Raw genomic sequence first — 18,290 nt, forward strand, 5'->3', positions numbered from 1 at the left:
AATTATTTATAAGATGATATAACATATAAAGTTTTTTATAATGCATTATGCATTCATTATAATGCCTTAAGAATACCCTTATAATGCATTATAAATATGGACTTCATAGAAAGTGTTACCAACAACAGCTCTATTTCATGAATCTCAGTAAGTTTTCAAGTGTTTTAGTGTTTTACATTTAGTAACTAAAGTAACACTTTAAACTCTATATTTTATTTGTGAACGTATGTTCGGCTATTCTTTTTAATAGTTAACTTTTAGCTAGGCCTATTTTTGATTTTCTGATTCATTAGTCATCAAAGCTCAGCAAATATTGGTCACTGACAGCAATTTTTTACGTATTCTGATTACTCACTAAAAACCTCACACATATCCTGTTTCTGAAGAAAGAAACTTGCATGGACTAATCTTAAAGTATATCAGTGCCTTTGTTTTGTCTCAAGATGCACACCAGTAATATTTTTCTAAGGCACCTTTATAAGATTACTTAAATGTCATAATTGAACTAATCCTGGCTTAGTTTAAGCCCTGTCTGTGAAACCAGGTCTTAATGTTTTAATTAGTCTTCCCACTAATGCCATTATATTGTTAATTCAAAAAACAGTCGTATCCAATCATATCACTTGATTCATATCATGTGACTTTCCCCCATACATTCTCAGTTATCCCCAAAAAACTCATGCCTCGCTTTGGATGTCTGTTAAAATTCAATGGGTTCAGGGGAGGCGAGAAAGGCGCAAACTCCCGATGTAACTTTACCTGTTTCTTTAGAAAAACGAGTGATTTCTACACTTTTTATATACTTCAATTTTGTAATACTGGTGAGAAAAAATATATATTTTTTTTCTCATCTAATATTTTAAGGAGACACTGCCTCCCTCGCCCTCTCGAAGGAAACAACTCTAAGTTATACATACATAAACATCTGTTATAGAAATGATCTTTTTCAGGCCAGTACTAAATAAAAGACTAATTTAATTTTCATGATCCCACTTACTACTATTATTTTTTTATCATTAGCATCTTGCAGACCATGCAACCCCTTGCTCTGCCCCTGTTCATGTGACAGTGAGCTGCCATCCTGAGATCAAACAAGATCAGCCACATGATTCCCATAAATAACGAATGATAAAAAGTGCATCTGTAAAAGGAGAGTTGTAGCAGCCTAAGCTGCTTAGAAAAACACACCTCACTACATCTCTATTATTAGCGCATTTAGCCTGCATGCTATCACAAAAAACTGAGGTGGATTGTAGGGGAGCACAAAAAGAATATGTTGCCTCCTCTAGACTTAGTTCTGGTGCCTCCCACTACATTCTGTGCACTTAGGGAGTGGCAGTATGGTTCACAGAGCATTTTTAAATGTATGCATGTGTGTATTTTTTTAGGTCCTTTTCAGTCTAAACAATGTCATGAAAAGGTTAGAAAAAGAGAGACTTTAAAGACTTCACAAACAATGGTTTTCCAGCAGCCAAAATCAACTACTACTTGACAATAGACCTTGCTAAACCCATTAAGAGTCAAAAACATCAGTACACAATGGCCAGAATCAACAGAAAATGGAGCTTGAAACCTGAGAACAATCCAAAATCAAACATCACCAAGAGAAAGTAAACAATATTACAGTACTGGTAAATGTACAGTAGGCATATGAGGAAAAGCATTTCCATTAGGCTGATGATACACGGGGCAACTTTTTTGAGCAATGTTGCTCAGATACTTTCCCACTAAAAATGGGTAACAAATTTCTATCTGGATACTTTAGATCAATCATGGGACCTGTGTCTCACCTGGTTGCTCGTTGATGGCAACATTGCTCAAAAAGTTGCCCCATGTAACATCAGCCTTAGAGTTAGTCAAACATGATGTGACAAGTGGTGAACTGTTGCCAGGGCAACACAATGCAGAGATTAATGTTTGGAACCATACAGTAAAAGCTTTGCAAATATGCAAAGTATCTAGCCATGGTGAAATACCGTATTCAAAATTCTGAGTCTTTTATTTGCATTTTGTGAATATCACCTTTATATAGAAATAACACTTTTCACACAGGATTAGGATGTAATTTTATATATAGACGGTGTGACAGACATCATTTCAAAAATTGTTGTGTGGGTGATGCAATAGTCGTGATCTTGTTTTTACATGCACACATGTAAACAATCATAAACATGCCAGAACAGGTTTTCTAAGTACTCATCAATCATTTTATTTATGAAAAAATTCCAACTAATACAAACCTGAATGATTATACACCAACAAAGCTTTTATTTTTGTTATAACATTGAAGCAATAAGGATGTTTTTTATTATTTATCTGATTTTCACATAACATATGTTTATGTTGTGCCTATTTTTTGTCATTTGTAACAGTATGACAAAAGTGAGTTACAAACATTTGTGCACTACTAAAGAGTCGTGCAACAGCACAATAACAGGTGTGAACTTTGTAAAAAAAAAATGAAGTCAAGCATGCAATAAGAGACTTTGCCGCCAGGTAGAGGGCATCTGTTTTCTACTATAACTCACAGCAAAACAGATCTCTAACTATGTGTGATTTGCTGGGTAACCACAGTGCCAGAACGAGCACGCATCTTAATTTCACGAGACATCTGACACCAGGCACATGGATAACAGAAGCAGAGAGTGCAAAAATCGTCGCAGCAGGAACCCTGAGGAAGAAAGCGGTTTAATAATATCACTCAGTTCATATTTGTAAAACACATTAGTATTACTTATTAGATCGAATTGACTTGACAAACAGTTTTTCCCCAACACCCACACCTGTGGTTTTGACTATGATGTGTATTCTGTATTTAGTAGTGTTGAAGAGGGTGCAAAAACTGCAACACTTTGCCCTTCATTTTCTAAATGACTGTTAAGTAGTCTCTGTTACAAAGAGACAACTTAACAGTCATTTAGAAAATGAAGGGCAAAGTGTAAAGGGAAAAACTGAATTGTGGTGCTTCAAAGTTCTTTAAGTTCTTTAACTTTAAGTGATAAAAATCAGTTGCAAATGTTTTAGAAACTACACATAATCACCTCTGCACCAATAAAATATGCAGTGCTTTATGTGTTACTACCAAATAATTTGTAGTATCTAGTAATAATTTATCTCACACTGTAGGTTTCCCTTGCATCATTTCAGGGAATACGACTTCCTGAAGATGACTTAAGATGAGATATGCTTAGTTTCTACACACTGAAGCGGTAACAGAGATAGAACTGATTTTTAGTTTCAGTTTTGCAAGAAAAACAACAACTTTAAAAGATTTCTAGGTGGATAAAGTCTGTTAATTAACTTTGAGGTTGACTCAAGAAAGCCTGAAAGATTGAAGCAGTTATAAACTCTGTTGAAAAATCCAGCATATGCTGGTTAGGTATGTTTTGAAGCATGGCTGCTGGTTTCAGTTGGTTTAAGATGGTCCTTAGCTGGTCTTGAGCTGGTTTAAGCTGGTAGCTGGTTCTTAGCTGGTCCCAAGCTGGTCCTAAGCAACTAGCTCCTGCTCAGGACCAGCTTAGGACCATATTAAACCAGCTCAAACCAGCAGCCATGCTTCCAAACATACCTAATCAGCATATGCTTCAACAGGGAGATTTAAGTTTGAAAGTTTATTTAGGTAGATTAGATAGGATAGATGTTAAGCCATTTCTAATATGATACAGCTCATTGCAAACATGATTTAACATGTTGTTAGCATGTTTTTAACATGATTAGCATGTTTTTAACACGATTAGCATGTTTCTAGAATGATTAGCATGATGCTAGCATGTTTCTAACATGATTAATATGTTGCTAGCAGGTTCCCTGGTAAAAAAAAAACAGCATGTGCTGGTAGCTATGTTTTGATGTTGGGATGCTGGTTAGGTATGTTTTGATGCTGGTTTAAGCTGGTCCTTTGCTGGTTTATGCTGGTCATGTTGCTGGTCAAGGACCAGAAGAATTTCAAGGGGGAACAGCATTTCAGTTCAGTTTTATTTGGAAATTAAAGTGATAGTGATTTCTATATTTTATCCATTCAAACAACTACAAAAGCATCCCAGTTCTGCACATAAACGTAGTGCAATATAGACTAAAAATGTAGCAGAATATCTGTGTCTATGTTTCACTGTGCAATACCGTCTTTTGTAATTGACCATAATTAATGCAGACTGCGGTCAATAGAAATGCTTCTCTACTGTTGCACGTATTGCTTCTCACAGCACAGATGGTGAAAGCAGACTGCAGTTTTTGTAATTCATTTTAACAAACAAAATGTAGAGATGATGTAAATAACAGATTTAGTATGCAGTGTAGAGTGCTTTGATAATTAAAAAGTAAGTTTGTGAGATCACAGTGAACTAAGACAAGTGACAGTTTTTAATGATTATAAAGATAGTTTGCTGCTATCATATGTGGAGTATTTAAATCTTTTTGGAATGAGCGACTATTTACTTGCACTTTTAATTTCGCAATCACACATACTCTGTATAAAGGAAGCATATGATTATATATGACTACATTATCTGTTGAGTAGCAGATCCTCCAGCATGATTGGTCAGTCATCTCTCCTTACTCTTGTCCTGACTTGACTGATGAACAGTTAAATCTGATTCCTGCAGCTTGTGTTAAATGCAGGTTTTCCAAATCCGCATTTTTTGGCACAGAACTGGGCTGATTTTAAACTGTTGCGAAGGATTAGTTTCTTTCCCGTGGGTTAAATGTTTATAATATTGCATAAATTACATTTGACTGAAATGCTTGTATTGAAACATTTTGCATTCTACCTGTCATAAAACTGTGCACGTTTTGTGATGGCCACATGTAGGAAGCCTTTTAGCTGTGTTTATGATCCATCTGCATAAGGGTGACTGAAAAATACACATTTTATGTATGGAAATGAAATATTTTGAGTTTTAATATGGGATATGGTCATTGTGCTACTTTGGTGGCTTTTTAACCCCCAAGCCCTGGCCCCCATGCATCCGGCCCCCACTGTCCTAATTTTAGCGAACTAAAATATGGTCACCCTATGTAATAGTTATTGTCCTTGGTGTGAACAGGACTTTAGACTGCACTGAGCTTTGGCAATTTTCTGACTGAGACTTTCTTGTGCACTTCCTGTTATGTAAATATGCTCTCAAGTGGCCAAGACCACAAGTGTGCGTAGTGTAATGCGCCCTAAGTTTCCTTTCCTGCCTGTTTTCTATCCAAATTTTTCTTCAAAGCAGAAGTAAGCCTATGAGTGAGACTTCAAGTTCATCAGCTGCTACAGAAAACAGTAAAACTGTTTGCACTACAAACCAGTGTACTCATAATTAAAAAAAAAAACACATTAAAATATTATGGTTAGACACAGCAATTTGCATTATCAAGCAGCAAAACAAGCTGTTTTGTACAACTATAAAAACACCGGGACGTGGATGAGACCGGAAGCCAAACCCATAAAATTTACAAATGGCTGCGCCAGCTCTTACAGGAAGAAAAAGGTGGATTAAAACATGAAGTTAGTGGGGATATATCAAAGGTAACATGCTAAAGGTTAATTATTCATTCTCTCACTTAAACCTAATGAGGGGTTTCATTATAAAGAAAAGAATGATAACGGCTAAAATAGAGCACACGTCAAAAAACAAAGCCTGACTAAGTACACGCCCGTTGGTTAATGGCTAATGTGACTTTGATTCCTGACATGTTTTTCTTAACAGTTATTCAGGTGCATTAAGTAAAAGCATTCACGTGAAGCAACACATTCAAAGTAGCCATGTATTGTGTAAGTTCAGTCACGCAAGGTGAAGTTCACATGGTTTGGTTTCACATGGAGGCTAAATGGCTATGCATAGCTAAAGACTTAAGTCATAGTGCACTTCAATCATTAATGAAGGTTTATAGTGCCTCTGACGGAGATGAGACACTTTTGTGGGTTTATAGTATGTACTCAGGCTTTAATGTGGCTATGCTGCACATCCATAAAGGCAGGGCTCTACGCTTACATTGTTTTAGGAACACCTACTGCTAGTAGGTATTTACTGTCTTTTTTACTGAAGAATTCATTGAAAACAGCTGATGAATTCAGAAATTAATGAAGCGACTGTCTTTATGAATGGGTCAGGCAATCAATGATTCACGCACAGTCAAACTAAACACTGCTGTGTTCTGTTCTGACTTTGTTTGGAACCAGGGCCTAAAACTAACTTGCTGCCACACCCGCCAAGGGCGTTGACGTGACAATTTTTTTTTTGGCAAAAACAGGCAGTTTTTACAACTGCAATGACTAAACATATTTACAATGTTTTTAATTTGTCCTGCTACTGGTGTCTCTATTAAAGGCATTTCCCCTCAATTTTCCCTATTAATTATAGCCATTCAACATTACAGTATAATTGAAAGGTATTATTTCTTATTTTTAGGCTTTTAGGAAATGTGTAACAACTTTTTTAATTTAAGCGATTTTAAAACATTCTTCACATAAACTATAAATTGTAATTGCATGAACTATACAGATTAGTTTATCTTCAAGTTACAAAAGTTAATAGATCAGGCGAGTGATGATTTCTCTTTTTCTTTTGCTCTTTGATTTACTTCAGTGACAAACTTCAGCAGGTTAGGTTTCACTTTAAAAGCTGCGCGGTCTCTTTAAAACCTGATGCACATGACGCGGATCTGGCCAAACTCTTCACAGTCATTTAAGACTTCATACCTCATTTAAGAATACGTTTACAAGGTAGCTCACCAAAAACGGCGTATTTTGACATAATTGTGTGTATTTTCATCTGTTTGAAGCGGCTCAGCGTATGCCGCGTATACAGCCGAATGCACAGCCTTTCAAACTATACTTTACCGTCTAGGCGGCGTAGCCGTGTGTCGTCACATTCTCGGGTTATGAAGAATAAGGAAGGGAAAAGTTATTCTTCTGAAATGAAGCAGCAATATCTTCTCAGGTAAAAGTTATTAGAATCTTGCCTAGGGACAGGCTTGCCATCACACTGCTCTGACCTTATCAGCCGTTTGTATTCCATTATTTGATTTGCTCTTGTCGCTTATGACAGAACAGCTAATGACTATAATCTTGTCTTCGGAAAAGATTGTTTTATTCGCTTGCGTCAGAAACAGTGAATCTCTTTAAAAACTGTCTGTTGTTTTCACTACATTCCATTGTTATATTTTGTAAAAGTTTTACCCGCCAACTGGCAACTGACACTGTTACATAAACTCGCCAACGCCAATTTTTACTTACCTTTAGCGCTTGGCGAGTGTTAATTTTAGGCCCTGTTTGGAACTATTTTCATTGGCTAAATAGAGCAAAAACAGACAGTATAGTGTCTAAAATGTAAGTCACTTAATATTATCTTCTTGTTTATTGAACTGTTATATATAATTAATATCACATTTGCAATCATGCTGATATTTGGGAAAAACATCACTCGCTTGCTTGTTACAGTATTCGACTATATCATATTTTATAAATATTAAAAACAAGAACTCCTACAGGGGCATTTTTCCCCCCATATATCAAATCTTGGGGGCATTTTTAATCATTTTACTGGCATTTTTATGATAAGAATATATTCACAGGTTAAACTCTTGAAAGGGATAGTTCATCTAAAAATAAAAATTCTGTCATTAATTACTCACCCTCATGTCATTCCAAACCTGTAAGACCTTTGTTCATCTTTGGAACACAAATTAAGATATTTTTGATGAAATCTGAGAGCTTTCTGACCCTGCATAGACATCAGTGGTTCAACTTTAATTTCATGAAGCTACTAAAATACTTTTAGAGTGCTAAGAAAACAAAACAAAAAAGAAAGAATTTATCTCTTCTATGTCAGTCTTCGATGCACATTCACAAGAGCAGCATCACAAATACATTGTGGTACTCGTGAACAAGCGACACAGGAGAGAAGAAATTGTTGAATAAAGTCATTAGGGGTTCGAGCATGAAGTGCTGAAACCCTATTGTAATTGTAAGGATTTTTATTACCAAACCGTAAGTCCTAGAGACTTCAAACTTGGCCAGATGGTAGACCTCAATTTGGGAAGAACCTATCAAAGTCTCAGACCAATCGGCCTACAGGTGGTGCTACAGCGAACAAAATTGCGAAATCGCTCATAACTCCTAGACCGTTTGTCGCAGACAAAAAGATTTTTGGAATCCTTGGGTCAAGACGATAAAAAGCCAAGAAAATCAGATTCGCTCTATGGGGCCCGGTTTTTCTGCCATTTTGAAGTAAATTCAAAACCTACTTTTGCAAACTAGTCCTAGGTTTTTCGCCCGATCGGAACCAAACCAGTGCAGAAATGTCCCCTGGACAGTGAATATCAATAATTATCAAAAAAAGTTGAATTTTCAACTCATCGTTGTGAAGGTGTGCCATAAGGGTCTATAAGGACATTGGCGTATCTCAAAAAACATGGCCACCATCGGCCAATGAAGTTTGAGCACCTATTAGACAAGGTTAACGGAAGCCGATCAAAATTCACTGGGCTTGTTCGACTCATGGTCCTAAAGCTCTGTAAGAATTTTGAAAGAAATCGGCACATCCACACAATATGCATATCATTTGATAGAGCTCCTCATGATGAACAACTTTGCCTCAAGAACCATTGCTGTCAATTTATCATTCATTAAATATTCACAAATATGTTAAAAACCTACTTTTGCAAACTAGTCCTAGGTTTTTCACTCAATCTCGATCAAACCACAGCAGTGCAGTTCTTAAGACTCTCTAGATCAATAATTATCAAAAAAAATGTTGAATTTTGTCCTTCGGTTAGCTATAACGGGGTCATTTAGAAAAGGGGCGTGGCCACACATACCTAAAAGCCTATAAAACCTAAACAAAAACTCAAAACTTTACAAAAATTGGTGAGAACATGTGTCAGATGACTCTTAACAAGCATGCAAAGTTTCATGGAGATCGGACCATAGGTGGCACTATAACAGTTAAAAAGGCTTCAAAAACACAGATTTTCTATGGTAAATTTTCTTAAATTGCTAAAAAAAAATGCTAACATATTCACACAAACACTAGATCTTCATGTCATATCATAAATCTCCTCATTCTGAACATCTTTGACTCTTGGACCATCAATGTCAATCCAACTGTTCTTTAAATATTTAATATTATTTAAATATTATTAAAAAAAAATATTGAAAAAACCTACTCTGTGAACTAGTTCTATGTGTTTAACTCAAAATTAATAAAACCAGTGCAATGCAATTCTCTGGAATCTCTAGATAAACAATTATCAAAACAAATGTTGAACATTTGCATTTGGACAGTGATAACAGGGCCACTTAATAAGATGATCATGATCTACTGTACCCAAAAGTCTATAAAACCTAAAAAAATAAAAAATAAAAAAATAAAAAAACTAAAAGAAAATGTTAGTCGTATATTTTGGTTTGGACTACACCATAAAGATATAGCACCTCAAAGCCCTTATATGCCCTTATAATTGCTGCTTGCAGCTATATTTATTTATGTTTTCTTTCTGCACAAAAAGTATTCTCGCAACTTCATAAAATTAAGGTTGAACCACTGATGTCACATTGACTATTTTACTACCTTTATGAGCCTTGAACGTGGTAGTCCTGTTGTTGTCTCTGCAGGGTCAGAAAGCACTTGGATTTAATCAAAACTATCTTACTTTATATTCCAAAAATGAACAGAGGTCTTATGGGTTTGGAACAACATGAGGGTGAGTAATTAATGACAGAATTTTCATTTTAGGGTGAACTATGTCTTTAACCTTGCAAACAAAGACAAAAAAAATATGTTCAGCCTCTGAAGTGTAGCTTGTCTTGCACAACTTTCATGTTTTTTCATGTTTTATCTGTTGACTGATGGTGTGAAAAGAAGGAATTCACAGTTTTGTAGTGTAAATGCATTTTGGAAGTTGAATTTTTTATTTTTATTGTATTACACAACTATTCACGAGCTTCGATTGTGTCACTCGAACTGGTGAATCATATATTTTCTTCACAGTCGCAAGCTGTTTTTAAACCATTAAAATTTAAAATTTTGAAACAAGCCACTTCTCTTTGTCTTTCATTCGAAAAAGCAACTTTATGAACATCTGTTCTTCAGTTCTTCAAAAGGTGGAAGTGAGAAATTACGTAAGGAAATGAAATCTTGTGGTTATCAGAGTACAGTTAAAGTTGTAGTATAAGTACTTACAAAGAAACAGATACAAATAAGCAATTGTATAGTATTCAAGGACACTTTAGAGATTGCTATACCAAAATATGAAAATTCTGTCATTGTTTACCCACCCTCATGTTGTTCCAATGAACAGTGTTGTTGTTCCAATGTTGTACAATGAACATTTTGGACCAGCGTTGCTCTTTTTCAAATAAAATGTTCAAAAACAGTTGAAATATTCTTCAGTTTGGGTTTCACAGATGACAAATTGTCAAAGATGGGTAGAGTAGTCAAAAACTGTACTCAAGTAAAAGTACAAGTACTTAAATAAATAATTACTCAAGTAAGAGTAAAAGTAACAAATCAATGTGATGCATGTGTTTTTATATGTATCTCTAAAAGGAACCGAGTGTCTTCAGAAAAGTATTTTAACTTTTTTTTTTTTTTTTTTTTTTTTTTTTTTTTTTAAGTATTTTAATCTGATAAAGTAGCATTTTGGATTTTATAACTACCAATTTTATGCAATTTTATAACCATCTTAACTCATAACTCATTAAAGGGTGAAGCTGCAATGTCATAGAAAAAAAAAAGAATTATGATTATTGTTCTTAATATTGTAGCCTAATAATGATCATTAATGTCGATTAGGCCTAATAAAGGGGAATGACATGAACAGTTTATGAATTCCTTTTTACAGATTAGACAATCAAGACTTCACATATTGTTATTTCAGTAGCATGAAAAACAAAACGGTTATTCAAACTGGGAATAAATGACGTGAAGAAACACAGAAGTGCTCCATGATTTCAGTCTTAAACTGTGAATTATACATTATAGCAAATACTCTCATTATAATTACTGAAACTATCTACACTGCAAAATCAATCTCTTTTCTGCAGTTTGTTGCTTATGCTGTCAATGAGCGTGCACACTGAGCAACTCCGCAGTTCTCTGTGGTGACAAATCCAAATGCCTATGACTGGATACTGCATTCATAAACTTAACAGAAACGTGTGTGATTGGTTAGAATGCTCAGCACTGCAGGCCGCGGTCAAAAAAAAGGTTTTGATGTAATGCGATAAAGCAAATTTACTATAAATGAAATGCTGAGATCAACACTTTTCATTCATTTCACTTTACACATTTTGTGTGACAAAAATGTTGTTGTTTTTTTTTTAAGTAACACAATAGTTACTTTCCCTGGTAATTAGTGACTTTTGTAATGACTCAGTATATAACTCAGTTACTAACTCGGTTACAATTTGTGAGAAGTAACTAGTAACTATAACTAATTACTTTTTAAAAGTAACATGCCCAATACTGTTCATTACTACCCACCCCTGCTAACTGTCATACAGGTTTGGAACAACATGAGAGTGAGTAAATGATGACAGGATTTTCATTTACTGTTAAACTATCTCTTTAGGATTGTACACTTACAGTCAGTAAACGCCTTAGCCATAATTGTTATGGCTAATGTTCTTTGGAGAGCAAACACTATCATGCATTTAAAGGAGAAGTCCACTTCCAAAACAAAGATTTACATCTAATGTACTCACCCCATTGTCATCTTGTCTTGCTCTTGTTGAACTCTGTGTATTCTGGCTCAAGACAGTTAGGGTATGTCGAAAAACTCTGATCGTATTTTCTCCCTCAACTTCAAAAATCATTTCAAAATCATCCTACATTGCTGCAGAAGTACTGACCCAGTCTTTGCAAAGTGAACATGCAAAGAAGATCAAACACCCTTAACAAAAAAGATAAAACAGTGATATAGGGCGATTCTGAAGTTGAGGGAGAACATGAGATGGGAGTTTTTCGACATACACTAACTGTCATGAACCGGAACAAAAACAGTCCAAGCAGAGTAAGACAAGACGAGCGCTTGACACTAAAAAGTATATAAATTGTATTATTTTTATTAAAATAACCGATTGTTACGCTAGATAAGACCCGTTTTCTCGGCTGGGATCTTTTACAACCTAATTTGGGATCGTTTGAAGCCGCATTTAAACTGCATTTTGGAAGTTCAGAATCAGGGGACCATATCAGTCCATTATATGGAGAAAAATGCTGAAATGTTTTCCTCAAAAAACATTATTTCTTTACGACTGAAGAAAGAAAGACATGAACATCTTGGATGACAAGGGGGTGAGGACATTATATGTGAATCTTTTTTTTAAGTGGACTTCTCCTTTAAGAATCCTCCCAAAAAATGACTGTAATAAAATGAAATATGTGTGGTTTTTATAGTGATTGCAGAAACATTTACTTTCAGAATACATGGCTACTTTTGCTCGCTCAAAGTTGTACAGATTTTGTTTGTTGTGTGTCAGGAACATGTGAATACAGAGCATCAAAAACACCAAAGACAAACAAACAAGATGCGGTTAATTCCAGTCATTCATCTTCTCTGTGTGCACTCTAGCACTTAGCTATTGGTCTGTCGTATATAAAACGTCCTTCTCTTAATTGCATGTGTGTGTGTGTGTGTGTGTATGAACTCACATGAATGTTATATTGCTCTCTCATCTTCTGGCGGAGACAGCAAGATACCACCATGCAGCAGTCCAGCAACGGCATGCAGAAACACCAGCCAAACTGAGACACAGTCTGGCACTGCATACAGGGGAAACACCAAAGGGCACAACAACCTGCAGCACACATGATGGTTGTTTTAGTTTTGGGTCTGCAGCAAATTAAAAGTTCTACACCAGGTTCTACACCAGGGCTGCGCATCTGTCTATCTAGCTATCTATCTATCTATCTATCTGGACATACATACACATCCACACCCACGTGTGTGATGTCATGCTGTTTTACATTTTTCCTTTCAAACATAATATCACTATAAAGCCATAAAAACTATGGTTGAGAAATAAAAGCTGCACCAAAGTCAAATAGATGACATCATAAAAGTTGGTTTACATCAGGGATGGGCAACTTCAGTCCTGGAGGGTCACTGCCCTGTAGAGTTTAGCTCCAACCATAATCAAACACACCTTCCTGTAGCTTTCTAGTGATTTTGAAGACCTTGATTAGCTTGTTCAGGTGTGTTTGATCAGGGTTGGAACTAAACTCTGCAGGACAGTAGCCCTCTATGACCAAAGCTGCCCATACCTGGCCTACATCAATACTTGTTTCATTTTAATGACAAGTTGTGCTTTAAAGAAATCATTACATGAGAAATCAAATTTGTCTGGATTTTTTGGCATATAAGAGGTCATTTTAAAAGGTCTTGGCATATAAGAGGTACCATTAAAATGTTTTGCATAGCTTAAAACCTCCTCCTCATTATATACAAAGCATTTATTTAATCATTCTCCAAAAACAGCATGTTTGGATCGAGTGATGTCACCCGGGCACAGACGTTTGCAAAAACACTGCCTCCAGAGCAACGCAACGACAAATAGTCATCTTCTCATCACTGGCCCCGCCCACTGGCGTTCAGGTGTCTAAGGGATAAGTCCACTTCCAGAACAATTTACACATAACGTACTCACCCTCATGTCTTTCTTTCTTCAGTCGTAAAGAAATTGTGTTTTTTGAGGAAAACAATTCAGCATTTTTCTCCATATAATGGACTGCTATGGTGCCCTGAGTTTGAACTTCCAAAATGCAGTTTAAATGCCACTTCAAATGATCCCAAATGCAGTAGTAAATGATCCCAGCTGAGGAAGAAGGGTCTTATCTAGCGAAACAATCAGTTATTTTCATTTAAAAAAAAAGAAAATACAATTTTAAATACTTTTTAATCTCAAAGGCTCGTCTGGTCTTGCTATCCCTGAACTCTGTATATTCTGGTTCAAGACAGTTAGGGTATGTCGAAAAACTCATATTTTCTCTCTCAACTTCAAAAATAATTTCAAAATCATCCTACATCACTGCAGAAGTTCCGACCCAGTCTTTGCAAAGTGAACATGCAAAGAAGATCAAACACCCTTAACAAATAAGGTAAAACAGCGATATAGGACATTTTGAAGTTGAGGGAGAACATGAGATGACATACCCTAACTGTCATGAACCGGAAAAAAACAGAGGTAACAGAGGCAGACAAGACGAGCATTTGACAATAAAAAGTATATAAATTGTATTATTTTTATTAAAAATAACCGATCGTTTCACTAGATAAGACCCTTTTCCTCGGCTGGGATCATTTACAACTGCATTTTGGGTCATTTGAAGCCGCATTTAAACTGCATTTTGGAAGTTCAAACTCGGGGCACCATACAAGTCCATTACATGGAGAAAAATGCTGAAATGTTTTCCTCAAAAAACATAATTTCTTTACAACTAAAGAAAGAAAGACATGAACATCTTGGATGACAAGGGGGTGAGTACATTATCTGTAAATAGTTGTTCTGGAAGTGGACTTCTCCTTTAACGCCTGACACTTGTTTACGCTAAATGTGAGTGTCGTGTCAAAAGCAAAAAGAAATTACAATCACTGTCACTAGCTTGTCTACACTGGAGACAGTATACAGATGCACATTCGCTTTCTGACACAGTCCACGAGCTGAAGTCCGTCGTCAACAGAACAAATAGAGTGAAAGAACGTTTTGACATGTTTGGTTTAAATTAGGGTCGTCACTAATGATTATTTTGGTAATTGAGTAATCTGTCGATTATTCTGACGATTAATTGAGTAATCGGATAATTATAATTAATGCTTTTTGTAGTAAAAAAAAAAAAAAACCTTAGACCTTAGTGAACAATAGCCTTAATGACTTAAAATACATATATAATAGCCATGAGGCAATAGTAATCAGTTCAAATAAAGTATCAAAAGCAAGTAATCATATGGTGTTGTTGAACAAAGCTGTTAAAATACATAATGTATTATAAACAATAACGCTAATGTACATTACGTGTTATAATAAATGCCTGTTTTTACACTTTACTGCACAATCTAATCAGTGTTTAATATTGACTTAACAAAATTTAATTCAAATGTCCACTTAATCTTTAATATTTGGCTATTTTTTATGATAGAAAAGCTACAGCCACTGTAATTTCTTGAATATGTGGACATCAAAACATGTAAACTCAGAGTGAGGGTTTAAATTTTTATTTAACATCTGAGACTGTTAGGTGAGCATGACAAGTTAATCATTTCGCATTTATCACTCGATCATTTAAAGAAACAAATTCTTATTATGCAATTATTTAGTTAACTTTAATATGAACTAGAATGAAACATTTCGACATGTTTCCAAAAAGAAAAAAAAGATCTACCTGACTTTCAGTCTAAAGAAATGTTCTGGTGGTGGTCTTCAATGTAAAATGAAACTTGACCCAGAGGTAAGGTGCTTTACAGCAAAAAAGAGCACCCACACTAGCCTATAGCCAAGGCAGTAGATGTTTTGCCAGTTTTTGTTTTTTGATCAACACAGTTGAAGCCGTGTCATTGAGAGTTCACAAAGAAACTTGTTGAAAGATGAAGCAGTCCTAGATCTGACTGCAGCTGCATCACAAACTGTAAGTACATTTCAGAATTTTACTGTCTGTAAAAGACCATTTTATTTTAACTATGTTGTCAAAATACTGTTTTCTCCGCTGCGATGTTAGCCAGTCATAACAGTGGTCAATTTCAGAGGGTCAGAATGAGGGTTGAAAATAATAATTTCTCCACATATTTATTTGTTGTTTTTTTGTTGATGTTTTTTGTGCAAAAAAGACAAAACAAAACTTATAATTAACATTAAGTAAACCGCAAGGAACATACTAAAATAATACAAAAATTCAGGTCATGACCACTTTAACAGGAAGACTGTGTCTACTTTTTGCAGCAATTTCCAGCATTTCTCTGGAACTCTGATTTCTTGGTATCAAAACAGGTTTGGGATGAGGTAGGATTTCACATTCAAACAAGCTGAGATAAAGAAAAGGGAACTGAGAAGTCATGGGGGTCGGTAGGTGACTTACAAGTGCCCATATCAGAACAGCAGTCACAGATGCCGGTGGTCCAGGTACCAGAGGAGACAAGCTGGGTTGTCACAACAGTAGTAGTTTGTGAATGTGCCGCCATGACTGCAAGGAAGAAATGGAGGGAGGAGGGAGTAAAAGGAGACAAGGAGAAAGAAAAGGAGGTGAATGACTTTAAATGAACAAATCATGCTAGAATAAAGAACTTCAGGTTTAGACTTGCCAGCTTAATAAGAAACAGGTCTTGGCTAATTTCTTCCACACATTCTATTTCTCGATTAAATGTAAAGCTATACAGTTTTGAGCATGAACGTCAACTTTACAGTTTCTTTTTCCATGATGAGATTAATGAGGCGAGCTAAGACGAGAAAAAAAAAAAAAAAAAAAACACGAGAGAGAAGACAAAATACAAAACTTAATGAAAATATAGGCTACTCGTTACAAGTTGGCTATAATGCAGACTTTCAGATTGTGTGGATATTGTTAAAGTAAAATTGCGTTAATTAAACATAGAGACTGTTACAAATTAATCATTTCGCATCTAGCACTCGATCATTTAAAGAACAAATTCTTCTTATGCAATAATTTAGTTAACTTTTTCGGATTTCTTAAGACAAATATGAACTAGAATGAAACATTTCGACATGTTTCGAAAAAGAAAAAAAGATCTACCTTACTTTCAGTCTAAAAAAGTGTTCCGGTGGTGGTCTTCAGTGTAAAATGAAACTTGGCTCAGAGTGAAGCGCCCACACTAGACTATAGCTGAGGCGGTAGTTTTGTTTTGTGGTCAACACCATCGAAGGCGTGTCGAATTGCTGTAAATTCTACACATACGCAATGTAACACATAGGCGGCTATTGATAGGCCTAATTAGAATCTAGAAATTAGAAATGTAATCATGTAAAACGGTTTTGTTTATAATTATATACTAAATGTACTAATCCAGTAAAGTGGGAGATAATCTAAAGGTGTCAAATTTAAATTAAACAGTTTAACATCTGAATTTGTTATACTGGAAATTACTGACTGAATTAAATATCGTCGGCTGCGTAGCGTCACACATAGCAGTGCAATCTTTGCCTGACTCGTGACTTTACTAAAATAAATTTGATTATATAATCAACTGATCAACTGTCACAAGTTTCAGAAAAACTACAGAGAATGCAGGGCTAAACATTTAAATGTGAGATGAGCCAGAGGTAATCTCAAGGTCTTCTGGGCTTACTTGTTTTGCTTTTTTCCCCCAGAGACCAGAGTTGGAGAACAGCACATGATAAAAAGACGCAAGTTTCGGCTACATAATGTTCCAATTATCTCTGTATAATGGATTGTCTGTCTTTTGTAAATACAAAAGACCAAAAATGCTAAAAAAAAAAAAAAAAGTAAAAAGTAAAAATGTATCATATGATGGTTGGTGGTGACTCAGGTGAATTTGAATAAACCTCATGTTTTGCTTGCTATGTGTTTATAGTAAAAACCATACAAAATATGAAAAGAAGGGCATACTTTTCCGATTCCCTTATTCATGGAGCTCTCTGATTACATTTAAGATTATATGCCTCATTTCATCAGAAATGGGATCGTGAATAGTATCAAGTGATACTGAGTTGAATGGGAACAGATACTTTTATTCTTTTTCACAAGGACCACAAAAGCAAAATATCATGTTTTCTACTTTATGTTTATGTTCTTAACACTTTGCTGTGTGTTTAAGCACATCCACTGTGTCATTCTATGTGGTACTGTGTACCATGTGTTTATGTTGGTGGAATATTTACCACCTGCAAAATATAAGCAAAAACAACTAGGCATAAACATATAAGCAAACGTAACATATTGAGATTAAGAAGCACATTCCATTATCCCATACCTGAATCAAATGCCAGTAGAGACCAATCTAGACAGGAGCAAAAACAGGTGCAGAAGATAAAAGCATCCGTTAAATGAATTAATGTGAGAGAAAAAAAATGGTAAATTAACAACGTGGACGTACAGGATGACTTAAGTATCCAATCCATGAAATTGCTGAAGACAAACAAGTCCAAATATGAGTCCTCTATATTCCTATTGAAGAGTGTGATGAGGGTGACCTCTGGTGGTGAATTGGAGAGATTGCAATTATACATCAGAGACTGGCATGTGGTTGGGTGAGAGATCATGAATATTTATCAGTAATGAGGAACTAGCTATCTTGAAACGGTAAACTGGTAGAACGATAGAACTGTTTTGCAGTTGTGA

The 18,290-nt window shown here is 35.4% G+C and overlaps 1 protein-coding gene across 3 annotated transcripts; it reads right to left on the reverse strand.

Annotated features, from left to right (window-relative positions):
* Positions 1–2,184: 2,184 nt before the first annotated feature.
* ponzr1 (plac8 onzin related protein 1) lies at positions 2,185–18,288 on the reverse strand. 3 transcript variants are annotated; one of them, XM_051113796.1, is made up of 5 exons: positions 18,046–18,288; positions 17,923–17,949; positions 16,053–16,157; positions 12,636–12,781; positions 2,185–2,671 (listed from the first exon to the last, which is right to left on the reverse strand). In XM_051113796.1, the coding sequence occupies exons 1-5, from the start codon at positions 18,209–18,211 to the stop codon at positions 2,543–2,545; spliced, it is 573 nt and encodes a 190-aa protein (XP_050969753.1). In that variant the 5' UTR covers positions 18,212–18,288; the 3' UTR covers positions 2,185–2,542. The 3 variants fall into 3 exon arrangements, with proteins under 3 accessions (XP_050969753.1, XP_050969754.1, XP_050969755.1); XM_051113797.1 differs by lacking the exons at positions 17,923–17,949; positions 18,046–18,288 and adding an exon at positions 16,730–16,888; XM_051113798.1 differs by lacking the exons at positions 17,923–17,949; positions 18,046–18,288 and adding an exon at positions 16,725–16,872.
* Between the last annotated feature and the right edge of the window lie 2 nt (positions 18,289–18,290).

This window comes from Labeo rohita, chromosome 7, assembly GCF_022985175.1.
Source record: "Labeo rohita strain BAU-BD-2019 chromosome 7, IGBB_LRoh.1.0, whole genome shotgun sequence".
Classification (NCBI taxonomy): Eukaryota; Metazoa; Chordata; class Actinopteri; order Cypriniformes; family Cyprinidae; genus Labeo; species Labeo rohita.

What these genes read in the sequence shown, in the direction of transcription:
- ponzr1 (XM_051113796.1), bottom strand. Translation starts at nt 18,211, where the DNA reads ATGATCTCTCACCCAACCACATGCCAGTCTCTGATGTATAATTGCAAT. An exon ending in TCTACTGGCATTTGATTCAG is followed by an intron (nt 16,158 to 17,922) that starts GTATGGGATAAT and finishes TCTTCCTTGCAG; the next exon opens with TCATGGCGGCACATTCACAA. An exon ending in CTGTTCTGATATGGGCACTT is followed by an intron (nt 12,782 to 16,052) that starts GTAAGTCACCTA and finishes TGTGTGCTGCAG; the next exon opens with GTTGTTGTGCCCTTTGGTGT.